Raw genomic sequence first — 26,682 nt, 5'->3', positions numbered from 1 at the left:
GATGTGCCCGTGGAGCTTACAGAGAAATGCAGGCTGTGAGTGACCACAGCTGTTGCAGAGAGCACTATGCAGAAAAGAAACAGCTATGTCAGTTGATTGGATCAACTAGTGGTATAAGTGTTTCTCACTGAGTTCATTAAAACAGTGTGAAAGTCTCCCTAAGTTAGCCAGAGCAGCATGGAGGAGAAGTGTGGCTCAGCACAACACAGAGTATAGAAAGCCAGACTGGGGAGGCCCAGCATCATGATGCTGAGCATGTTAGAGACCAGTAATGGGAATCACACCGGTATTGTGACTGAACTGCGTATTGCAATTGCTATATTTTGTTCCGCATGACTCATATTTGTGTTGTGTTTTCAGTATATTTTGCACCACTCTACTAAATCAAAAAACCTATGCAACATCAACTGTCATCAAATAAGTAAATTTGCTATTAAACATTGCAGCCACAAGTGGAATATCTAAAAGGACCTGGTCAGAGAGTATTGGACTCTGATACATACCAACATTGATCCTACATAGACATGTGTTTCACCAAGTTTTCCCTGTAGTAGCTACCACTTAGATTCAGAAATATCGCAATTTCCTGTCATACTAAGAGAAGAATGTTTTCAACATAGAATGCATTCTGCAGGAAACTAGAACAGACCATGTCAGTTATCTTTGTAGCATAAAGTACCTTTTTCACATTGTTAAAGAGATGTGATGCACATCCTGCGAAACAGGGAGAAAAGTACTGGACTTCATCTCTGCCACAAACTGGGTAGAACATAGAGCTCAAACATCTGCAGTTAGCATTGCATGGTGCTGTTAAGTTATATAGGGTACCTGTTCTGAAAGGTAAAAATTAATAGGCTTTTAATAAAGTAATTTAATAACAGCAGGTTTCTAAATAAGTAATGCAGTAATTATAAGATAATAAATCTCAAAATATTCAATACAGGGGATTCATGCACTTAATTGTTTAAAAATAAGATTTTTCTAGTAGTTACAGCTCTAGAGAGAATTCCAATTTATTCTGTACCTAGTTATTTTTGTGCTACTATTACTTCCATAGAAAATTCCTCCAATTTCCCTTCACAAAACAGATGATTAAATTCAGTGTCCCAGAATTCTGTGTCTTATATCTCCTTTCTCCCACACACTTATGCACTTGAATTTGTTCAATTTACAGGTTTTTTTTTAAATAAAGCAACAAGATTAAAAGCAGTGTTTGGTGTTGTTTATTCTTCTGACCATATTCTAAGTTGTTGGTTTTTTTCCATTTTGGATTCAAGTCCAATTGCAAACCCACTGCATTTTACTACCTTTAATGCTGCTATGCAGACATGTAGATTGTTCTAGTAGCAAGACAACTGCACATGCTAAATGCAGAGTGCTGTAACATAGAAGCAAAGTCTTATCACACCTGAAAGGACCTTAAAGATTTTTAACTGGCTGTTTAGTGATTAACTACTGAAGAATAGAGTTAATTTAATTCTTGCTTATTATAACTACTCTCAATTTAGGCGTTTACTTCCAGTACAGGCCATAGTATGGTTGTATTTGAAGTAGTTCCACTATATTACTAGCATGAAAAAACAGTTTGGGGTGTAGGGCAACCTTAAGATAAAATTAGAAAGAATAAAAACACCCTTTGATTTTCTAGTAGTACTGCATGTAATAAGTAAAGAAGCTTCACAGGTTAAGAGTTCAGTCAGCTGAAATCAGGATACTGACACTGCCAGTAGTTTAAATATTGTACTGTAAACTGAAAGTTCCAGATTCATTACCTAAACAGGCAGGTTTCTTCAAGAGAATTTAAGATGGTCACAAATACTAAGAGGAGAAATAATTTATCTATGAATTAAGCTGATTACTTACATAGCATTCAAACTGCACAGGGAATATTAGGAACATTATAACTACCTATATACTTCATTTAGTTGTAGTACAGTTGAACCCTACTAAGTTACATCAGTTCATTCTTCATACACAGAAGAATCAAAGTTAGTTTGCTCTGGTTTAAAGCACTGCAGTGCATCATAAGCAACTTCACTAATCACAGGTTTGTTCATACAGTGCCTTGTTAGCCTATGAGGCATGTCAAGCCTGGAAGTATTTAATCAAGTCAATAGCAACATTTGTCCTGTTTACATGTGTAAACAATGTCTCTTTTCCCTCACCTACAAAGGGGGACTGAACCTTTAGTTATGCATGGTCAGAGAAATATTAAAATACAGTTTAGTGTATGTAGGTAGATCTTATGAAATGGAACTTCTTGTTCTAACATCATGTTTCAGTTAACCATGTTACTCCACCCATTTTATTCTTCAACTTTGGTCACTGGCCTATGCTCTCTTCGCATTAAATTTCTACCTCTATCAGCCATTTTGTCAGGAAAGAAAAGAAAGCTGCCTTTGTAAATAGAGGCTAGATATGCTAGAACCTGATGTTATAATAATTTGTTCTTCTAGGGAAAAAATTGCAATTAGTTTAAGTTGCAGTGCACCTCAGTACTCTCATGAAATTGTTGCATGTGGCAGACTGGTAGGAACAAACTTCCTAGATTGTCACCAGTCATTTAATTAAACAAGATACAAAAGGCATGCTACTTCTACAGAGATACAAAATTAGCTGTAGTCAATACCATGGTTACAACACATAGAATGGTTACAGAAGCGAGGATTTTTTTGTCAAGTGTGTCCAGTGTGCTCAGAACATATTTCAGGCAATGTATCATTACATTTTCTTAATCATCTATTACATAAAGATTCTAAGACTAAGGTTTTAGAATTCAATAAAACATTTCAGTTTCATAGATCAAGGCAAAATATGACATTTTAAAGGTTTTGTATTCTGTGATATAGCTTATTATTTTAAAAATTAACACCAAACCTAAGAGTGCATTAAAATATATTTACCCATTATATGTTTCAGAGACACCTGCAAAAGGTTCATTCCCACATTTAGCAAATAAAAACACTGTGTTTAATAGCAGGGCCACTGAACAAGTGCCTATCATGAACTTCATTATGCTTTTGCAATCCATTTTGCACTTGGAAACCAAGATGCCACTTATGATTTGGCCTAGTGCTGCTGCTGGAATTAATACAAGCCCTAGAGAAAAACAAGACACCAGCAATTACACAAAAATGCAAGATATAATTAATGAAGCAGTTTAGAGTGCAATTTTATGTTAAAAAAGTCACAACAGTTACCTGTATCTTAAGATGGAGTCCATGTGATGTACCATCCTATCAGAATCTGTCAGCGTCAGTAATTTATTCTACCCTTACATTTTCTTTAGCCTTTCCAGAAGTTCAACTTGAGACCATAACTTATTCAGCAAAACTAGATTACTTAAAGTACTATATACTGGGCAGGAATCTCCGAACACCAGTACAGATGCCAAATACATAACTTAGTATTCTTATATGGCTAATCTACAATACAACACAGAACTCTGTAACTTGCGCTGACCTGAGACAGCTAATTTTAAAGACAGTTCAGGTACAGTGGCAGAACTGCACAGGCCAAAGACACTCATAATCAAAGGTAGTTTAAATAGTTAGTAAGGTCTTTGGTAACACTTAAACTGGCTAGCTCAACATTAGTTCAGGTACAGCTAGGTTCCAACATTAATGCAGGCATTTCTTTAAATCTGTATATTGGATTAACACTATCAATATTTTCAACACAAATTAAAAATAAATTCTAACAAGGTCTATAGACAAAAAAGGAACATTCAGTTTTCCACTTCACTGCTGATAACTGTTTAACAATTGAGCACATATTGCAATGTATTGCTATGTAGAACTTGCAGATACTTTGTTTTGAAGCAATGATATCTGGATAGTGGTAGTACTATCTAGTATTATCCAGGGGAGTAAGTCATTCAGAAAGCCTCTCCCAAATATATTTCTGTTGCAGAAAGAGCACTTGAACTAGTATATGCTTATATTCCAGCATTATACAGCTGAAGTAATCTAGCAAGACATGTTCCAGAAATACTAAGTCTGCTAAACTGCAAGCATCTGTTGGCCTATCTGCTTTGATCTGGTCATATTCTTCAGAGTAATTGTGTCAGAGTTAATGTGATCCTACCTAGCACAGGTCTTCCATCAGATTTTTCTATTTGTTTCTCCAATTCTCAGCTTTTCATAGCCTTCCCATGTTCTACCTATTAATTCCCATTATCTGATATGTAGAAGTGACAGTGGGTCAACTATAGCAGCAGTTACACAATAGTTTTATAATATACCCTGACTAGTCATTTTATGGTAAGCTATTTCACTGTAGTGTTATGGTGGAATTGAAGGGAAAGGCCAAGTCAATCCTTTACTTGCAGTAAGCACTGCTTTTTTTCCAGCTGCCCTTCCTGTTGCTTCCTTTAGTAGAGACTGAGGCTTAATTGTCCTTTAGCTAATTTTAAATGAGGAAAATGACATGTTTTCTACCAAGAATAAAAAAAGCAATAAATTAGTTTCAGCAGCACACAAAATTCTCATTCTACTTTGAATACAAGTATCAAGTCTTCCAAGCTTACAGATGAATAGCTTTGCACCCTTGATGGATTAAGTACCAGGGTTTTCAGGCAAGAATAATATAAAAATATTGTTTCTGCTGTGAAAACTGCATTTCATATAAATATATTCACAATTACCTCAGACAAACACAAAATACTTATATAAGCTTCCACTTATGAGGAGGAAGATTTAAAAAATGAAGAGCCACATTACCTCCAAGAGTTGCTGAAAAACTTGACGTCTTTCCAAACTGATTTTCTATAAACTTTGGTAGAAACGTGGCAAAGCCAGTAGCAACTAAAGCTTCTGAAGAACTGGCTATTATTAGACACATAAGCACTGGATTCTTCAACAGTATCTATGGAGGGAAATTAGCATGACACTCAGGAAATTATTTCATTGTAGTACCATGTAAACTAAAAGTCACTACATTTTAAAGTAGAAACTCTTATGTGAAACTTCACTAATATGCTTTTCTTGCTTTAAAAATCTTAAGCATCAATAAATTGAATATGCCTTAAATTATCAGTAGCACTAAAGAGACTTCCCTATTATAACATGATAAAGCAGCAGTTACTTTTCTGAATGCTTATGTATTACTTGAAAAACAACTGCATTTTTCAGAATATATCAGTTTTAGTAAATTCAAGATTTCCTTACCAGGAGAGCCATGGGAAAGTCTTTAAAACTTTTTCCAATATTCTTGGTCTCAACAAGTGCCTCACTTCCATCATTATGAGTTTCAGATATTTTTTCAGCCTGTATTTTTGCTGTTCCTGCAAATGAGCATATTTATGACAATGAAAACATTGAATACTTGTGCTGTTAAAGTCAGAAAAAGCATCAAAGTAAGTGTTTCCCTTCCATGGGAAAACTAACCTCACCATTTAAGTCTTCTTCAATATTTTATTGGTGCATATAGTAATAGAACAAGAGGTAATGGCTTTAAACTGTAGGATGGTAGATACAGATGTTAGAAATTCTTTACTGTGAGGGTGGGGAGGCACAGAAACAGGTTGCCCAGAGAGGTTGTGGACGCCCCATCCCTGGAAGTGTTCAAGGCCAGGTTGGATGGGGCTTTGAGCAACCTGGTCTAGTGGAGGGTGTCCCTGTCCATGGCAGGGAGGTTGGAACTAGATGATCTTCGAGGTCCCCTCCAACCCAAACTATTCAATGATTCTATAATAAAAAGTTCAATAATGTATTGCTGCAGAAAGAAGAATGTGGCTGAAAGCATAATGCTTCCATTGGAAGGTCTTGGCTGTAAGAAGAGTTGATGGGCAGGACTGTTGAAGGGTAGAAAGGCTCTATAGAGGGATCTGGACAAGCTGGATTGATGGGCCCAGGTCAATTGTATGAAGTTCAACAAGGCCAAGTGCCAGGTTCTGCACTTCGGTCACAACCCCATGCGATGCCACAGGCTTGGGGAAGAGTGGCTAGAAAGCTGACCAGCAGAAGAGGATCTGGGAGTGTTAGTCAACAGCTGGGTAAATATGAGGAGACGGTGTGCCCAGGTGGCCAAGGTGGCCAACAGCATCCTGGCTTGTATCAGAAACAGTGTGGCCAACAGGACTAGGGAAGTGATCATCCCCTTGTACTCAGCACTGGTGAGGCCACACCTTGAGTACCGTGCTCAGTTTTGGGCCGCTCACTACAAGACAGACATTGAGGTGCTGGAGTGTGTCCAAAGAAGGGCAACAAAGCTGGTGAAGGGTCTGGAGCACAACTCTTATGAGGAATGGCTAAGGGAACTGAGGTTGTTTAGTCTGGAGAAGAGCAGGCTGAGGGGAGACCTTATTGCTCTCTACTACTTCAATTCATGCTTTATTATTCCACACAAAATAAGGCAATAGAATCAGAGAAAATAATGCATGATGTAAGTCAGTGGAATTTCCTTGTGATTTTGGTTGGTACCATAGCAGCTTTAAATACAGTCCTGGGTGCTTAACTGCAAGCATCTTCCAAACTTCGATCATCAATTTGCATGTAGTACCCGTTTCTAGTCCTACCATACATTATTATGTACACAAGATCCTCCCTCTAGCCCACTTGCCTTGTTTTAAAGGCTGCATATTGGAAATAAGGTCTTTATTATCACATTTTAGCCAAAGACAGTTAACTGAGAAACAGAATCAAAGAGGAATCAATCACTCAGTCCAGCAGTCTATAAACCACAAGTATAAACAAATGTCTCTTTCAAAGTAGCCCATTATTGTTAAACATTTACCTGGCAGGTGCTTTGGAAAGCATGAAAAAGGTATTATAAGAAGCCAAATTGCAAAAAAGCATGCAAGAAATGCTATCCACCATGCTCCAAGCCAACGTGGGTCATCTTGATCCATCTTTGTACTGGAAAAATAATTTGGAAAAAAGGAGATTTACCGTTCATGAATTCAAGTCAGCAATATCAGATGTCAGCGAACTGAAATTTTTTTTAATATTGATTTAACAGAATGCCTTTGATTATTGTAATTTTCTTGTTTCCTATATGTATTAAATGTATTGTTTGCTTGTTTAAAGCACATTCATTGGCTCTATTATAAAAATATCGTATTCTATCAAGTAGAGGTTTCAACTCATTAATCAAATTCATTCTGATTTAAAGGCTACTATTTGGCCCAGATTTCAAGATCCTGTAGCATTAAGATACTTAAAAAGTTGGTTTTAGAAAGAATCTTCAGAATCAATTATTTATGTGAAAGCCAGTACAGAAGTTCAGAATGCCATTGCATTGATCTGAAGTCCCTAAAACAGAGGAAATAGCGTGTAAATGAAGTTGTTGGTTTGCACAGTAGTACAATTTATAACATTTTTTGAATAGAGTACTATTACTCAATCGGTAGATTGTCTAGCAAATTCTTCCCCAGGAGGTAAGTAGTGGTATCCTACCTTATATCCCACCTCAGGGAAACCTTTTGCACAAGAAATCAGTAGTCTCAATCTAACCCTAAATGAGCAACTAATCAAAAGACAAAGCAGTTTGTGTTAATCAGCATTAAAATAGCTAATACCTCAAAGCTAGTGTATTTGCAGTACAGAGAAACCTTCACACACAGAGTGACTACTCACTGTAGGAAGTAACTCATTTGCTAGAAGCCCTTGTGAATGCAACTTGTTACCAAGGTAAAGCTCTTGAAAATGCAGTATTTTCCAAACAGAAATACTACTCACAATTTCTCCTCATCACATGGAAAACAACTGAAGATTTTAGTAAGAATTATTAGGAAAAGAAAATAGAAAGCGAAAGAGTGTATCTTGCCTTTCTGGGAGCTGGATATCAATATATATATTCAGTAGCTGCCCTCCTAAGACATAGCCAATAGCAGGACCCAGCAGTGACATGGCATAGCCAATTCCTAGAAGAGAAAAATATGTCAAGTTCACCATACATTTTTAAAGCTTTCTTTAAAAAAAAATCCTAAATCAACTTCAGACCAAATGGTTTCTGTAATTCAACCTGTTCTTTCACTGTCATTACTTTGACTATAGCACGTACACAACAAGATTTGTATTTGTCACTGAACAAGAAAGTTTGTAGCACATTAAAATCTGCAACTCAGAAGTTCAGCAAAAGACACTTCACCAACAGCATCTTTATGCATTATTAGATTACCTTTTGCACATCTTGTGCCTACAATCACAAGCTAGCTTGTGAAAAAAGTTTCTGAAGTGAGGAGGTTATTATGAGCATCAGTTGTTAATAGTGCATGCCCACAATCTTTAAGAACCTACATATTTTTATTTTGAGTCTTCACTTGGTTTTTAGATCTGCCAAGACCAGACGCCAGGGTTCCATTAAAGCTTTTGACTGGAGTATTATCTGCCACTTGAGTTCATTGAGAACTCAATTATACGCACTTCCATTTATTGATATGAGCATTAAAATACAAAGCCAGGGCTCTTAACAGCTCCTGACAGTCTCAAAAAAACCCAAAGAGACACACAAACCCCCCCCAGAGTTGCAGGTGTAACCATATCCTGCTGAAAAGCACTCTTAGGTCTATCATTTTTTTTTTTTACCTTAGGACAAGATTTTCTCAATGTCACAATAGTCTCCCTGACTTACCAGCCAGATTTCTATGTACTTTACACTGCTGGCAGGAGCACTGTCTGTGCAGATAAAAGCTTGCAACTAATAACCAGATCTGTCTAAATAATTGGTAGGACATGCATCCTTACTGCCAATATTCTATGCTTTTCCCTAGCCTGAAGAATCTGGATTTCTCAATTGTTTCCAATGTGCCTGGAACCTGATTTAGTATTATTTAACTCTCTTTAGACAGCAAGAAGGAATAGTATGGGAGTGGGGGGCGGGAAGGGACACAAAAGTGGACAATCAGTAAGTCAAAATAAATATTAACATATCCCAGGTTTTCCTGTATTTTGGAAATACTGACATGCTCATAGGATCTCTCCAAGTTAAGTCCACATTCATCCTACAGAACTTTGAACCTGGCTTAGAAGGTGCCTGTTTCCTCCTACAGACCATTCAGTTTGAATTACCATTCAGAATTGCTTAACTTTTGGCTTTAGATGTAGATGCCTCAGTTCAGCAAGAAAAGAATAGTCCTTGTGAAAACACACCCATTTTCAGAAGAGAAAGAAACCACCACCTTATGAGTTAAAAGCTTATAAAGTTAAAGTCTAAGGTGCTAGCAGCTATTTACAGACACTAGCAGAAAGATTTAGGGGTTGTTTGGGGTTTTTTTTGCTGTCTTGCACAAGCCTTCTCGCATTAGGCAGACTAACACAATATATTTTAAATCCTCAATACATTGCATAAAAGCAAGAAAAACAATTAAGGCTTAAGGTAGCTACCTGTCTACTCACTTGTCTTCTAGTTTTGTTATATTAGGCAGAATACACTGTTGTTCTGAACTGCGCAGTGGTCTGAAGACTGCACAAGCATTAGTTTATTGTATTGGTCTTATGTTTTAAGTATGAACACTAACACCATTCTCCTGAGTTTTCAGGCCACTTCTTGATCCTGTAATCATACAGATAGCCCTAATTCTGCTCTATTTTCTGAAGCCAGTGAAATAAAAAGTGTAATAATCTTTTCTCTCAATATAAAGAAACAGCAAAAATAAAAGCTGTCTTTATTATTTAACATATGCAACTATTCTATTTGTTGGCACTAAATGAAGTGACTTGCCTGGAACAATTAAGCAAGAATTGTATGCAAATAGATGATGATTTCAATTTTGCCCCCTAAAAAATACTGATTTCATCTGGAAAACAATCCAGGAATCTAAGATGCTTTGAATTCCTCCTGCGAGTTACCACTATAGCTAAAATACTTCTATCAGTTTACACCTAAAATGGGGAAAATAGCAAGTATCAAAGCTATAGAAAACACTCAGACTACAAGGAACTTGGCAGTAAAAATATACATAACCCAGATAGTGCTGACTGGAAAGATTAAAAACCACTGCTAAGAATTAGTATTTCTTAGCTTTCAAACAGCCCCACAGTAAGACAAACACATTTTCCATGTTTCTAAGTTTCCTTTACTTTCACTTAAGAAAAGATACTTCCAGTATTTCCTCCTGAAGTGCCAAATTTGTATGTGGCTAGAGAACTGCATTAATTATGTGATGCTCAGGAGTGTCCCTGCACTCAGGGGACAGTCTACTGTTAGATGGTAACTAAGACAAGCAAAGACATGACACTTATAGCAAACCAATACTTAACTTGTACAGTAACTGATATAGAAACATTTTATACATGCAAATAAGCAATGACAAGATTGATTTAATTAGTGGAATTCATAAAAGCATTTCTAAGTCATTGCAGTCTATGATCTAACCAGACAATGTGTTATAAACAGTTTTAAAAGTTACCTATATAAAGGGAAGACTTGTGTTTTGGGACACTATCATCAATAAAAGCTGTCCCCAAAGTATATAGTGGAGTTCCTCCAACTCCCAGCAGCAGTTGTCCCAGGATAAAGACATACAGATAGTTGGGAAGTGAAGACTTTGTGCTTGCACTGCAAGTGAAGTTAGTAGAGCTTGTTCCTGAAATTTGGCATGTATCTGAAAGACAGAGACAGCAAGACTTCAAAATTCTGTTACCCAGCCCATCACAATTCAACTGAAGAAAAACCTGTACTGAAGGCTGAACTACACATGAAGTGCTGTTAGTCCCAGGCTCCCATTTTCAGGCCTACTAATATTTCCTATATGACAGTGCCCTAACATTATCTGATATCATGTCCCCCAAAATAAATACTATCATGGCCTGGTTTTTGTTTCCTTACTAGGAAGGAAAGATAGATGACATAGCCATATTAAAACATTGGCTTGTTGAAAGTATTATGGACCAGAAGTATGCAAAAAACCCCTATCAAATTCAACAAGTTAGTGAATACTCCTAGATAACAGGCACTTCATTTTGTTCTTGTACAATTCTGAGGAGCACTAACAACAACTTCCATTCTTAAGTGACAGAGTAGCCTGAAAAATCTGAGGAAAGTTGGACTGCTGGAGAGGAAAGTGCAGAGTTGCAAGCAAAGATAATCCTCCATTCTCATATGCTGTTTTGACAAGTATTTACATAAAAAACCAACCACAAAAAACAATGCACAACTTAAATACACCACTATCTCTCAGAGCGCACACTGCCATATCTCCAGAATGAGAAGTTAATGTAAAGTCTCTGTACTTGTCCAGACGCACACACACACAAAGGGAAGCAGAGGTAGAACAGCCTAAGGTTGCACCTGCTCCTGTAATGTTTGGCACTATAAGGGGGGAAGAGACAAGAGGAAGTGAAGACAGGGAGTATGTTTTCTTTTCTCTTTCATGCTATCATTGCACTTTTACTAGCACACAGTCCCAAGTAACAAGACCCAAAACACAAGACCAAGCATGGTTCTTTCCAGGTTTTTCCACAGAACAGCATACAACCCTAAGGAAGAAGATAAACCCATCAGTTTAGTGGAAACAATACATACAGAGCAAAGATATGAAAACACCCTTCAGATCAGATGAGCAGACTGATTAAATCTCAGTACTTTGCTACAAAATTATTACATCATTTTTCTCAGGTCCTTTTACATTTGAGAACATTTTTTACTTAAGAAAACAGAAGGCAAGTTCATCCACACTTCAGGCTTAGAGGACATAAATACAAGGAATCATGTAGTCCAACTTCTTAATCCAAACAGTGTCAGAACTGCATGCAGACCAAGTTGCTCAGGACTTTACTCAGCAAGGTCTTGAAACCACTCAGATACAGACTGCACAGTCTTTCTGGATAACCTGTTCCAATGCTTGAATGTTCTCACAATAAAGTTATCTTCCTTGTGTCAAGTGAAGATCTACATTTCACATTTGCTGTGACAGACATCTTTTAAAAATTTAAACATGTTTCAATAGGATCTGAGACAGAAGTTTAAAAGTCCATTGCTTATAACATCTGGAATTTTTACAGTCCTCTAACGTCTACGGATAATCAAATACAGAATGGTTTCATTACACGCAAACCACTAGATGGAGCTCCTGACTACAAATACCAGAACCAGCCGAGACACTGAAGACCCCATGTAACCTAGAAAAGTTATCAGAATAGCTGGTTACATCTAGGTTACAAATTTGAATCTGAAGCCTTTCTGGAGATTAGACAAGACAGGTTTGCGTGGCTAAAATTTTCTGTAAGTAGGTATGCCATTGGTTAGCTACTCTTTGAATATAAAATGGATTAAACAATTTCCAATGAGTATTATTATGATAAATACTACTAACTGAATAGTTTTGTAGAGTAGGATATCTATATACTCAGAATAAAAGTAAATTAATATCTCAAGGTAAACCAGCAAGTTCCAGGAAGTCTGTAAGTCTTATATTGGAGGCTAGATGTATTTTGTATTCCAGACTAGATCTATTAATTAACCTGGCAGCCATATTAAATATTGCTCTTAACTATACTTTGAAGTTGTCCTGTAGGTGAAACTCACTGTATTTACATACAACAGATGACCATAAATAAGTAACCAACTAGGAACTGTTCAGAAATAAATTAGGTGGTAGATTTCAATACAAAGCATCAAATAAAAGAGTTTACTTTCAATACATTAAAATCTCCATAAACCACTCATGCAAACAAATAAGCAACAAAGAAGAGGTTTTAGGGTATGGTGCTATTAGCTATCCATTTAGTTGCAGAGTTTAAGATGCTTTAGCAACATCAGAGCTAGCTAAACCAGACATCCTATAAAATCACGTACAGTGGTTAACTTAACAGTTAAGGATGCCATTGCACAGCACTTGCAGATTTATGCCAAGCCTGTCATGGTGCAGACATTCCCTGCACTCTGTAGTCATTTATTTTTGATAGTGTTTCGCTTAAGTCAGCTTAAGTCCTTAAATCTGCTCAATACAGTCACAGCATAGGTACCTGTATTACAGCAGTCAAACCAGGATGAATTCAGTCAGCTTCCTATGGCACGGAGAAGAAAGCACATGTTCCATTTAAAGTCTTCCCTACAGCTTTTAGATTTCAAAAGTCCATGTGGAACATGAGCCCTAAAAAGGTATCAACACCTACAGCTTCTTTAATGGTTGAAGTAGCAGGTGTTTGATGAAACAGGAATAGACTCTTTGAGATTTCAACCAAAATTTGTAGTAGGGGGAGAAATCAGTTGCAACAGTTGGTCACCTCCCTTCCCACTCCTATCCTGTCAGTATCTTGTTTCAACAAAAACCCTACAATCAGGTTGGAACTTTGTTCGTAGTAAATTCAGCTTCCCTTCCATACTAGTAAAGTAGTGAGAGTAATACTGAAATTGTAGAGAAATGGGACTGTCAAAGCCAAGAGCAAGGAAGCTCTTGCCCCTCCACTAGGGAATAACAAGCAATCATCTGATCATAGCCTCCAAACACTGAAGAGTCTTTTATTTTGGCCTTGTTCAGATAAAAGTTCAATTAACTTCTGCCTCAGATCCTCAGTTACTAGATGGGGAATAATAGTTAAATAACTTTGGTAAGCTAGTGGTCCATATCTGAACCTGGAAGTTCATGGAAGTATGTCACGTGATTAACACTTAAAAAACCCTAATTTGAGAATCAACAACCAGAAATTGAGAATCTTCTATTAGATTGCTTAACAGCTACTGATTTTTTCAGTGAGCACTCTAATATGCTTAGTCATTGAAGGCATAAATCTGATTAAACACTGCAATAACAATTAAGACAATCCTAAAAGATTAAGTCATCTGCTTTAAAGATATCTGGATGTTTCTTTATTAGTTACAGGTGTGTCACTAAGTTGAGATGCAAGTAGTTAGCATTAAGCACACTGCACTTAACATTTTTTATGAGAAGAGATAGGTATCATGGAATCATAGAATGGTTTGGGTTGGAAGGGACCTTAAAGATCATCTAGTTCCAACACCCCTGCTGTAGGCAGGGACACCCTCCACTAGACCACTTTGCCCAAAGCCTCATCCAACCTGGCCTTAAACACTTCCAGGGATGGGGCATCCACAACCTCTCTGGGCAACCTGTTCCAGTACCTCACCACCCTCACAGTAAAGAGTTTCTTTCTAACATGTCATCTAAATCAACCCTCCTTCAGCTTAAACCCATTACCCCTTGTCCTGTCACTACACTCCCTGACAAACAGTCCCTCACCATCTTTCCTGTAGGCCCCCTTCAGGTACTGGTAAGCCGCAATTAGATCTCCCAGAAAGCCGCCTTTTCTCCAGGCTGAACAACCCCAACTCTCTCAGCCTGTCCTCATAGGAGAGGTACTCCAGCCCTCTGATCAGCTTCGTGGCCCTCCTCTGGACTCTCTCCAACAGCTCCAGGTCTCTCCTGTACTGGGGCCCCCAGAGCTGGATGCAGTACTCCAGGTGGGGTCTCACAAGAGCAGAGTAGAGGGGCAATCTCTTGAATTTATGGATTTCACAGAAACATTTTATTTTCACTGTTAGAGATAATACCCTGATTTTAGGACTTTGATGGAGATAAACTAAATTAAATACCAAAATAAGAGTTGCACCAAGTTGCTGCAAAGATTTTTTTAAATCTTCCAAAACATAAGGATAAGCTTACCTTCAAGTTTAGCTCCATAGTGATATTTTCCACTGCTGAAGTGTGGTAAGGAAAATATAAGTGAGCCCAATCCTAGCATAAAGGCTGAGAAAGCAAGCCATCGTGGTTTGTGCCCTCTTTCTCCAAAGAAAGATACAAACAGTGATAATATACAAAAAGCAATGTCATAGCTTGCAGAGATTAAGCCAGTGAGGGAACTGTTCAACTCATAACGCTTCTCAATTGTTGAAATACTAATGTTAATCAGGCCATTTACCACAATACCTACAAAAAAAAAAGGAGATAGTTAGTCAAAGATAATTTGATAGAGTTGCAAGGGCAAACTTACCATTGTGCAATGGAAAGGTTAAAGTGAATATATTTACAAAGCTGTATTTTAAGATATTTAGCTTTGAAATCCAGGTATATTGTGGGTTGATACAGTGCCAAATTAAGTCAGCCAAACTGCACAGGACCTATTCAATTTTATTCTCTCCTGTGGACATTAAAGGTTCAACACTCAAGTATTAAACCAACAAAATACCATGCTCTAAACACTGTTGATGTATTAAGGTTCTAGATGCAGTTTGAAACAGACAGATTTCAAAGAGAATACTTTACAGTGTCACAAGATACTGTACAAATTAAAAGGAAATAGTCAAGGTTATGACTTGCACTAGAACACAAGCTACAACTGAAGCACATTCAGGACACAGCTTTCAAATAATGATTGTCAAAGAAACATGATTTCCTCCCTGCCATCACAAGGGGAAGATATAAGAAAGCTTTTGAACAGGCATCCTTCCCTGTAATATAAAAAAGTATAAAGCTGTTTAAAAATACTTTGCCACTGTTTCAGAGCAATTGAGGTGATTAACTGAGGAAAAAAAAAAAAATTGCCTTCTGAATCTATCTGAAGTTCCCTGAAGCAGAAGTATCAGACAACCTGGAGAAGAGGCCTTGCATGAGCTGCCTTACTTAGGCACAGGTGAACTCCAAATAACTGATCCAAAAGTAGAAGCAAGTAAGCTGCTATTGCTACTGCATGCTTATACACAGCCTCCAGTTTTACTAAAGTGCTGTTTGTAGATACTAACTTGAATCTCCCATCCTGCCTCACGTTCTGTTTACCTGTGCAAGACCCAGTAGTTAAATTTATAGGAGTTAACTTTTTATAGTTCCAAAAGAGGATTCTGTTACAAGTCAGATGAATACCTGTACTTCATAAGTGTCAGATAACTTCATGGTAGTCTACTGTGCCCATAAGAAAATATATACCATGGAAAAAAGTTAGGAAGTCTTGGAATCACAGTTACAAATAAGATTAAAGGTTCTGTAATCTCACAGGTGACTGATGAGCATCTCATGACACAGGCCCTACAGTTATTCTTCTGCTTTCTGAAATTCAAACCACAATTCTCTACTCTCATTCCAAGATCAGAACAGAAGGATAGATGGCTGGGGACAGAAATGGATTAAGTTCGTTTTCAACAAGCCTTGCACCATCCAGAAGTGCAACTACACTGGCTGAACTTCAACAGATCTGCCTAGACTGTTCTACTTATAAAAAAGTTACTCCAAATCTGTGACCAACCAGCTGTTTTCTTAATCAGTGCAATCCACATCATAATGAAGCACTTCGGCTTTCTATAAGGAGGCAGCTTTTGGCACAATCTTAATTTTCTAATACCCTACTATGGCCTCTTTATTAAGGATGACAATTTCAGCAGTCAGTCTGACCACCACACTTAAATTTATATGGGATTAACAGAAGCATTCAGATGTTACTCCACTGCTATTATTTGGACATTCGGCAGCTGTCTTCTGAAGGAGCATTGACCAAAGAACACCACTAGCATGAAGGAATGAACAAACAAGTTTTTCCCATTGCCAGCACTAGAAACACTTACTAAGGCCTTAAAATATTCACATGAAGTCACTGTGCTATGTAGCAAGTTGAATTCAGAACTAGAAGACATTGTCTTTTACCTGTAGTTTAAGTTGCCACCTTTAATTTACATTGTAAAAGCCATAAAACCTTGCAGTTAATTTTATTGGATAATTAGATTTCATCTGTAAAAATGTAGGTGTGATGAATGGTAGCATAACTTCTACAATGCCATCATCTAGGGATTAATCACTGAAGACTCTTCAGGAATGATGGAACCAGGCCTATACTAACTTGATCAGAAAAACAAATTCTACAAGGACATCTCAACACTTAAATACTAGCATAGAAATTTTTTTAACTATTCTCATCCAAAACCTTATTGTCCTGCCACATCTGTTAGCAGTTTAGGTACAGTGAGTACCGATCCACAAAAGCTAGATTAATCATAAGACAACTTCATTTGCACTACGAAGAACAAGAGTGTTTTTTCTTCATCCATTTAATGAAAAAAAGTGCTCTACAGTTGTTCTAAGTACAGTGGCTTTAAAGCAGTGGTGTGCAGACACCAAGTTAAAAAAAGAAAAAACAAAATAATTTAAAAGTCCTTCCAGTAACAAATCTATTCAGGGTATAAAATATTAGTGCTGTCCAGAGTTTTCAGATATATTAGACTGGACCAATCTCGAACACTGGTTCTGCTGTTTTCTTAAAACAATTATTACTGCCATGAGGAATAAGCAGTCCTTCTTATACTCAAAATAGTGAGATAACTTCTACCTTGTTTGCTACTACAGCTATGAACTGCAGCATATCTGGTTATTGTATTACAAGATGCAATCATACATTTATGCAATTCTAAGTGCTATACAGAAAGCAGGTATTAGTCATGTAACTGTGTTCTACGTAAAGTGTTTTCTTTTCTGGAAATACAGGTTTCACATATACTTGAAACAGAAACAACCAGAAATGAAGAGTTAAGTTTCACCTGGACTCTCCCAAGAAGCTGAAATACAGCAAATCAGGTGCTAATGACAACAATAACCTCTTTTCTAGGGCTGCTATAGAAAACAACCTAATACATGCCTTCCATTAGACACACACATACAAATATCTACATACATGTACCAGGTCACTGCAGACAACTACCTACTATGTTCACTCATTGTGTAAAAAGCCCAGTATAACAACTTGGACACATCAGAAGTGTGTTAAGGATCACTTATTATTCTTCAGCACGTTAGAAAGCAAACTTTCCTGAAAGTATATTAGCAAGCTTTATAGACATATTTTATGTTCCTCAGTGATGGTTTCTGTAATTTGGAGGGTAAATTAAATAATTAGGCCCACATCTAGAGTACAGTAGTAGCACACATTAATTCAAAATGGCATTGTTTTCTGTGCTTATCTAAACTCTGAAGCTGCAAGACCTGAACATTTTTGCGAAGTTTCACATGCAGCACTGAATTTCTTGTCTGAAAATGATTCCTGGTTTTCTGCTTCTCAGAAAGAGTTGCAACTCAAGTCTTCAGTGACCGATTCCCTTTCTACAATGTATCCAAAGGAAAGGTACTCGTTCAGAAAAATCTAGATAACATCACTAAGAATGCCACAAGATCTGTAATAGCCATACCTACATCAGCTTTTAAAACAAGCATCAGTAGTTTCCTTACATTAAGGCCCTAAATCTGAACTAGAGTAGACAGGTACCTCTCTGAGGTCTGGCATACATCTACAGTTAGATAACAGGACCAAGACCTGGATAACCTAGTGGCATAATCTACACCCATAGCATCCTAAGGGGACAGAGGTTCTTATGATACAAGACCTTTTTATAATTGGGAACCTATCCACACTACTACTGAGAGATAAAATTTAAGTGATACTGAATTCATTATTCAGCTGAGCAGATGATCAGGATAGCAAACTGGATTTAAAGAAACACTGCTATAGCAAATTCAGAAGTGCTGGAAATATTCAAGACGCTTTGTCTAATTGATACAATCTGAAATTTTTCAGTGTCACATTCAGGGTATTTTTGGTGGCCTATCTGTATTCTTAAGCTACAAAAATATACATGTGTGGTCTAAAAGTCTTCTACTACTAAGCAGCCAGTAACATCTGCTATGCAAGAAGTTCTTCCACTCCTCTCTTTCTTTTTACTACATTAGAGAAAATAAATTAGAGCTAACAGCAGGACAACTGCAACAGTGATCACCTCCTGGTCCTACCAGCTGTATCATGGCCTTTCAAATACAGCAAGAAACAACAGGCTCTGCCCAAACCTCTCTGAATACCTCTCTTCTAAGAGAACACATATATGTTAAGAACAGATCAGATTCTAAACATGTTGAAATCAGAAAGAGTTCATGAAAACACATACTCAGAGGCACTGGTTCTTCTAAGGATTTTCCAAACAACACAAGTAGCAGTCACATCCTTCTAGGTTTTAAGCAGAACCTCATGCTCAGTTCTCCTCAGACCATCCCGGTTACCTCAGCGTGGTTCCAGGCAGGAATGCTGCCTGGTCTTCTAGCACCTAACCTCTTCTTCTATATCTCCTCTTAACCCCCTACAGCAGTCTTATTCTTTATGAGCAAAAAGGACAAGCTTGAAAGCCTCATAGTTTTTCAAGAAACAGTTTTCTTTCCTAGCTAGTAAATAAAGTTGAAGGGTTCTGAAGATTAATCCAATAGCTCCATTTGACAGACAAATATTTAAGCTTTACAATCCTCGAGTGTGTATTTTTGGTACACTAATGCTTCCTCTCCCCCCCCAGCTGTTATTACTACTTTCTAAGCCTAAGGCTTGCCAAGGCCCTAACGAATCTTGTTACAGGAAACCAAAAATATGGACAAGAATATCTGAAGCTGAACAACAGAAATTAAGAGCAAGCTAAACTTCAGATTCCCCCCAAGGTCAAATTAAGCTGTTAGTTAAGTGTCACAAAGGTGACTGCACTGGGACCCACAGAACAAATCCAGATTTTTTTAAGCCATCTTAATTACCCAAAGCCCTACATAACCATGTCAAGGTACTTTTTAATTGGCAGCCAGGTGACAAAGTACACGCTAGGGCAACACAGTTTTTTCTATTGGTTTATATCATGTATTTTATGCCCTGGCTCATATGTCTTAATCTGTGAGGCACATAGGGAGCACTACTTTCCCACGAGCAATGGGGACACAGTATAGACAAGAGCATGAAACACAGAGCTGATGGAGCATGGACTCAGAAGTGGTCAAAAAAGTAGGTGTAAAAAGAAGAAAAGGAGGAACAGAGTGAAGTATAGTGTACTACAGTATGAGTAACTTCCCTATCCAAGGCACTAGGGCACCTTCTTCCCCTACTGAAGCCACTACTGTCACTCTACAGCAACAGCACCAGACTCAGGCAGCTAGAGGAACCCACCTCCCCAGTTGCCACCACTCTTTCCCAGCCTTCCCCAGTCCAAGCTCCCACCTGGCTTCTCCCACAGTTCCAGGATGAAGAGCAAGATGTGCCAAGGGCAGTGGAAGGCCTGCAGGGGCCAGGTCCCACAGGGAAAGCAGAGAGGCCAGCAGCTCAAGGCAAGGCAGCAGGAACAGGTTACCTTGAAAGATAGCCAGGAGGCTGTAGGCAGCCAGGTAGCCCTCGGGGTTGTTGCAGAGCTGCAGAGCCTTAGGGGTACAGTGGCCCCACCCGCAGGGACCCTCCTCAGCTGCCGCAGGGACGCCGGCACCTGCCCCGGCAGGGCTCACCTGGCGCTGGCGGCCGAGGTCGGGGCTGGGTGGCTCAAACACCGGATTCTCGATACCACCACGCCTCATGACGAGCAATACACCACTAAACGACCCGGGCTGCAAGCGATACCCGGGCGCAACGTTCCTCTAAATACCACGAGGGCGGGCCGGCCCCGACGGGGGCAGGTGGCGGCGCTTTCCCCCTCCTCCCGAGGAGGGCAGCCCGGCCCCGCCCCGCCCGGGCAGCTGGGGGCCGTGTCCCGCGGTTCCCGCCGCCCGGCGAGAGCGCTGCGTTGGTGGTGTCCTCTCCGAGCCCGGGCCGGGGAAGGGACTGCAGTGGCCGTGGCCTCGCCGCCCGGCCCCTGCACCTGCCCCTCGGCACCCAGCCCCGCCGGACCGTGGCCCGCGTCTCTCTGCCGGCCGGACCAGTCCACATTGTCGCCGCGCTCTCCCTGAAGGAAGATCCCCCGCACCGGGAGCCACGTAACGTTAACAGCAGCGATTAACATTAGCATCGGGCGGATCAGCCGGGGTGCGGTGAGGTCTGGGTTGTGTTTTGTTTCAAGTTCATGCCTCCAAATCAAGTTCTGCTTTAAACTTCCAGTTAACGACTGGTGGAAGCGTGCCGTGGTGCCCGCCGCCCGCGAGGCAGAACCACGGACAGCAGGTGTGGGGAGTGACGCAGTGGAGGTCAGCGGATGTGAATGGCATATACCCAGCAGCAGCAAAGAGGGCAAATCGATTTCATCTAGCGACGTTTCCTCATCGATATTTCTTCTGAGAAACAAAAAAATTCAAAATGTTCTTTATAAGTGTTGGAAAATGTGAAAGGGATGTTTTTCCAGACATGGTACTTTCCCACTTTAGGCAAGTGAGTTGGCACATGACCTGCTTGGGTGTGGAAACCCATCTCCAACAAAAAAAAAACCCTAGATATTTGCAAATGTCATCCTTTGGAAATATTATTCCCTTGCTGTACCACAGAAAGTTTCCATCTGCAGGATCTTCCAGTCATTGAACATTGAAGTTACTAAGTTGCAGGTATCAACCATGAGAATTTGTCAAGTGTACAAGGAAGTACCAAGTTTGTTTGCATATAGTGGGAATTATTTTACTCATCTGCACAAGAACAACTGGATCAACAAGGGATCAATTAACTGTCGCCACTGGTATTAATCTCTGGGCAGTACAGGTTTGTCCTGAAGAGTCCTTCCCCTTTCAAAAATCCAAAATGTTTTGGAGACAAGTGAAATAAGACTGAAACTGGAGACTTCAGCAGTGGCTTTTGTTTCACAGTGAAAGCCAGGTCATTCTTCTGAATACCCAACCATCCTCTCTTCCCTTGGTGTAACAGCTCTTCAGAGAAACACACATTTCCAAGTATTCATTAGCAGCACAGAAACTACATGGAGATGACCTTCTGAAAAAAAAACAAAACAAAAAAACCCAAAACAAAACAACCAGCAGAGAAGAGAATATGTGTCTATGTATTTGTATAGATAAATTGCAAATGGGAAATTGGCTGCTTCTGCTGCTGCTGCATCTTGCAGGGGCAGGAAGTAGTGGCTGGAGCTGGAGGGCCATGGGCTTCTGTGGCAGTTGAGCCTTCCCCAGCCTCCAACTGGGCCATCTGGGGGTCTCTCCCAGGCACTACTCAAGCCCCATAGCCAGCAGTGACTTTCCTGAGCCTGCAGGAGCTCAGATAGCCACTCCCCAGTGAAACATTCCTCTGTTGGTCACTGATAGCCCCCAAACCCTGTAATTAGCTTATTATTTCAAGCTATAGTCTGGAATGATTTTTCCTCAACTGATTATCAAGATATATCCCAGTTAACAGCCTCTTGAAAGGTCTAAGGATATGCCTAAACCAACTGGCACACTAACTTTTTTCAGGAATAACGTAATAGTAAAGAATTCTTTTCCCTGTGTTTGTTTGTGTTTTACTGATTTTTTTTTCTTCTCCCTAATTAAAATAAAGTAGGATAGTCATTTGAAATAATATCCTGATCTTTGCTAGGTTGCTTCCATGGTAGAGTAGTAAGAATAATCAACAAAATTGCTAAATTATTACACTGTTAATGAGACATAAAAAAACTCCCTTGATCTGCCAGGTCAGCTAAGTTTGTTGTTATCTTTATTTAGTTGTCACCTTCCCAAGTGATGGTTTTGGTTTTATCATCACAAGAAGGTCACAGAAGAGAAGGGAAAAAGAGAAGTGAGTGGAGCTCACTATGAAAAATAATGTGTTCAGCTGAAGCCAACAACATTTTTAAGAAAATTGAGGAGGGTAGCAATGCAGTGTCCCATCTAGGCCTAGTCTGGGAACTAAATAGTGAATTGAATAATCCAGGGAATTAAATAGGAGTGAACTCTCAAGAGTATGCTAGTAGAATACAGATTTTAGGAGAAAGCCACAGGGATAGGGCGAGAGAGAGAGGGAATAAATTATGATGTATTTTTGCACTGGTTATGTTGCCTGAGTCATACTGTTGTTCCTCAACAAGCAATTTACAGAAAAATGCAGCTTTTATAAACTGGTTGAATACAAGACATTACTTAAATCTATTAAAGAAACCTAAATTCCTGACATTCAAGACTGGATACACAACATACCTGAAAATGGCAAAATACAACTGGTTTCTAGGGAAGTATCTAGAGTGCTCAGATAAAAATGTTCATAGACTGTGAGGTGAATCATCTGTTGAACTAGATAGAGGTTGTTCATGGATAAGGCAAATGTGACCTACAATTTATTTGTGTATTGCTATTAGAGACCTGCTAAAGTTATTCTACAAGCTGCCATCCACCATACTGTGTACCACTTGGATCCTCAACTTCCCAGAAATTACTTTTAAAGGAGAAAATGTGCAGAAAGATTACTAGGGAAGTTCATTTTCTAACAGAATTGAAGAAACAGTCTTGTTCAGTCTAGCTAAGTGAAATGCTCCATTAAGTAATAAGCAACTGTAGGACAAAAGGCAACAGAAAATTTTAGAATAAATGAGCAAACTGACCGTAATTAATTTTCTCTTAGCTGTTAGAAGGCTTTTAATCTTCCATAGAGTTTGGGAACAAACTTCTAATGTATTTAGTGAATTCTAAAACTTTAGATGATGCTTGATCAAATTATGGCTAGGATAAGGACATGAGAACTGATTAACTAGCAAAGTTTCTGTGAGGTGGGAACAGGAAACTATATTCCATATATTAACTATATGGTTAACTCAGAAGTGTATAATAAAATTCATACCAGAATACCTTGCACAGAGGCAAACAAGTATTTTAAGAAAAAATTGCTAATTTTCTGGAAGGGTTATAAATTGTAGCCTTCTTCTAACTTCACAGTATTGAAGCTACAGCTTCTGCAGTCTCACAAGTTAAGAGTTCTCCTGTTGCATGGTATCATGGTATGTCATGGCTTTGATCAAAGTCCACCATAGGAATGCTAGGTAAGAGCTGTGGATTTGTTTAAGAAATAGAGTTGCATTTTAAAAAGTCTGAGAACTGCTATTCTCTGGATTGCAAAAGTGATCGAGTTTTTGCCATCGGATAAGGTAGGTAAGGCAAGAAAATGCATATTTAAAACAGGTTTTTTTCAAGCATCTCCAAGCATCCCCTCTCCTTTAAAGGCTAAGCGGTGCACAGACCCACTCTCACCTTGTAAAAAGATTATGTCCCAGAAACATGGCACAACATTTTGTCAATACAATACTCCCTTTGACTCTACCAGCTATAAAATAAGATGCAAAGTAGATTACCTGGGATAATTACAACACATTTTCCAGGCAGCTTTTCAGTGTTTGCTGAACGTTTCAGATGTGAGATTCTTCCACAACTTTATTTCTGATACTTTGGCACTCTGAATAAAATCCTTGTGGATTATTTTACTGCTACTGTGGTAGCTCTTTCCACATAATTTTCTGTTATTTGTCAGAATTAACTCAAAGGAAGTTGTGAAAAAGAGTGCTACCTTTTTTAATGAAGAATCTTCCTTTTGTGTCTGCTTTTTTTTTTTTTTTTCCTCCCAGTGAAAAAAAAAGCCTTGGGTCTTGAATTTTTATCTACTTTATGGCCTTTAAAGATACCATTAACACCTCTACCAAGTGTATTTCCCTGTTTTGAAGAGGCATGTGGATTGAGATATGTTAGCACCCAGGGAGAGTCATAGTAGAGTACAAATTAGCCTTCTTGGCTTGCAGAACCAGGAATTTGATACATTAGTTATCTTTTCTCTTGACTATCTTAATTGTTTTGTATTACTAGTAAAATCTTAATTCCATCTAAGTCCTGATGATGAGTTTGTTTTGGAAAGAATGTAAAAATCAGCATTTTGATTGCCTGTGTGTAGCTTTCTAGTTATTTATGCAAAAAATGATGGGGTTTTGTTTCTTTTTGAATACATGTATTCCTTTGAAAGTAAACAAAGCAAACCTACAGCTGTGTACTCTTCTGCTCAAGGTGTCTCTAAATTACATTATGTCGCAGGGCAGTCATGTGCTTCTGCCAACACAGCATTAACCCCTCTGCCTGTTTGGAGTCTTCTGTCTATGTTCATTCACAGATTCACAGAGTGGTAGGGGTTGGAAGGGACCTCGGGAGATCATCTAGTCCAACACCCCTGCTAAAGCAGGATCACCTAGAACAGGTAGCACAGGATCACATCCAGGCACGTTTTGAATATCTCCAGAGAAGGAGATTCCACTCTGGGCAGCCTGTTCCAGTGCTCAGTCACCCTCACAGTAAAGATGATTTTTCTCATGTTCATATGGAACTTCCTGTGTTCCAGTTCGTGCCCATTGCCCCTTGTCCTGTCACTGGGCACCACTGAGAAGAGTCTGGCCCCTTGCTCTAGACATCCACCCACTAGATATTTATAAGCATTGATAAGATCCCCTCTCAGTCTTGTCTTCTCCAGACTAAACAGATTAATTACTACTAATTAAGGTAATGTAGCTCTTAATCTGCCCTGTGTCTAATTCTGCCACCAGTATAGGCCCAAAGAAACAATATCGACTTTTTCCCTGTTTTGAATGTATGGTAAAGGAGACATTTGCTTGAATTATTATCTTTATTTAGACATTAGTAATGGATCTTCTATTCTTACTTTAGTGCCATTTTCATGCTTGGGAAGTCCAACCAATTTATCCTGCAGTGAATTACATTTAAGTGTATGCAGAATTGTTTATTTGGTTAGTGATAGTAAAGGGGTTAAACTGATATCCTGCAATCCGTTCCTATAGTTATTCCCATCATTTGTTAAACTGTCTAATGAATATGCATCAGTATGAAAACTCAAGGCATCTCTTGTTTTTATATCAATGCCATAATCTTTTATTTCTAACCAAACCTTGCCTGTTTTCTGTAAACTTCATGTTCTTTGGCCTGTAAACATATTCAAAGTGAATGTGACAAATCCCTTACCACAGTCATTGATTTTGCACATAGTAAGTTCTATGGATTGTTTTCTACCCTTGGAATCTAATGAGTAGATGAATAGAAAATAACTATTCCATTTCTTTTCAGAAACACTAGTTTCAGTGCTTTTTAGAACTAGGCAGTCTCTTCTGTTTTCTTTCTGCCTTATTCCCAGTTTGAACAAAAACAAATTAAATTTGATCTGCCTCGTAGTTTGTTTCATAAGCAAATACATGACTTCCAGTGGCAGGCAGTTAATAATAATTTATGATGTAAATTCTGCATATACAGAGCAGGAACAGGTAAATCCGCAAAATTTCTCTCTTAAATGCTATGCTTACCATGATGGCTATTCATTTATTTATTTTTTTTTAGCAGTGAATTTAATCTATTAAAGATTCATATGACAGGTGAAAATGCACACCCCCTCTGTGTTCATTCTGCTTCACTGACTTCATACTCAGATCCCTTCTACTCAGCACTGGTGAGGCCACACCTGGAGTAGTGTGTCCAGTTCTCCCCAGAACAAGAGAGAAGTGGAGCTAATGGAGAGTCCAGTGAAGGACCAGGACAATGATGAAGGGACTGGAGCATCTCTTCTATGAGGAAAGGCTGAGAGAGCTGGAACTGTTCAGCCTGGAGAGGATTAGGCTGGGGGGTTGGGGGGGGGGGGGGAGGCGGGGGAGTGATCTTATCAATGTCTATAAATACATGAAGAGAAGGTGCAAAGAAGACAGACCCAGGGTCTTTTCAGTGTTGCCCAGTGACAGGCAATGGGCACAAACTGAAACATTGGAGGTGCCATCAGAACATCAGGAAATGCTTTGTTACTGCGTGGGTGGCTGAGCACTGGGACAGGTTGCCTAGAGAGGTTGTGGAATCTCCATTGTTGGACATATTCAAAAGCTGCCTGGATATGGTCTTGGGCACCTGGCTGTAGGTGGTGCTTGAGCAGGCGGTTAGACCAGACACCTTCCAGAGGTCCCTGACAACTTTGACCACTCTATGATTCTGTCATCTGTCACAAAAAAAAAGATTTCAGCAGCAGAAAAAAAGTGCCTTTTTTGGGGTGGGGTGATATAATTCTATTGTGTCACAGTTTTAATTACTAT

General features: G+C 38.9%; 1 protein-coding gene across 3 annotated transcripts in view; it reads right to left on the bottom strand.

Annotated features, from left to right (window-relative positions):
* SLCO4C1 (solute carrier organic anion transporter family member 4C1) overlaps positions 1-20,283 on the bottom strand; it is a 28,394-nt gene extending 8,111 nt beyond the window's left edge. The window contains exons 1-9 of one of the 3 annotated variants that reach the window (XM_010298705.2): positions 20,026-20,283; positions 14,567-14,830; positions 10,352-10,546; positions 7,768-7,864; positions 6,736-6,857; positions 5,169-5,284; positions 4,722-4,866; positions 2,904-3,099; positions 680-833 (exon numbers count right to left, since the gene is read on the bottom strand). In XM_010298705.2, the coding sequence (XP_010297007.2) occupies positions 680-833; positions 2,904-3,099; positions 4,722-4,866; positions 5,169-5,284; positions 6,736-6,857; positions 7,768-7,864; positions 10,352-10,546; positions 14,567-14,830; positions 20,026-20,242 (1,506 nt within the window). In that variant the 5' untranslated portion in view covers positions 20,243-20,283. The remainder of the gene's footprint in view (positions 1-679; positions 834-2,903; positions 3,100-4,721; positions 4,867-5,168; positions 5,285-6,735; positions 6,858-7,767; positions 7,865-10,351; positions 10,547-14,566; positions 14,831-20,025) is intronic. The other 2 variants (XM_075740964.1, XM_075740963.1) reach the window with 2 other exon arrangements.
* Between the last annotated feature and the right edge of the window lie 6,399 nt (positions 20,284-26,682).

This window comes from Balearica regulorum, chromosome Z (genome assembly GCF_011004875.1).
Source record: "Balearica regulorum gibbericeps isolate bBalReg1 chromosome Z, bBalReg1.pri, whole genome shotgun sequence".
NCBI lineage: Eukaryota > Metazoa > Chordata > Aves > Gruiformes > Gruidae > Balearica > Balearica regulorum.
Note: the sequence above shows the minus strand (reverse complement) of the source record. Positions and strands in the feature narration are given on the sequence as shown.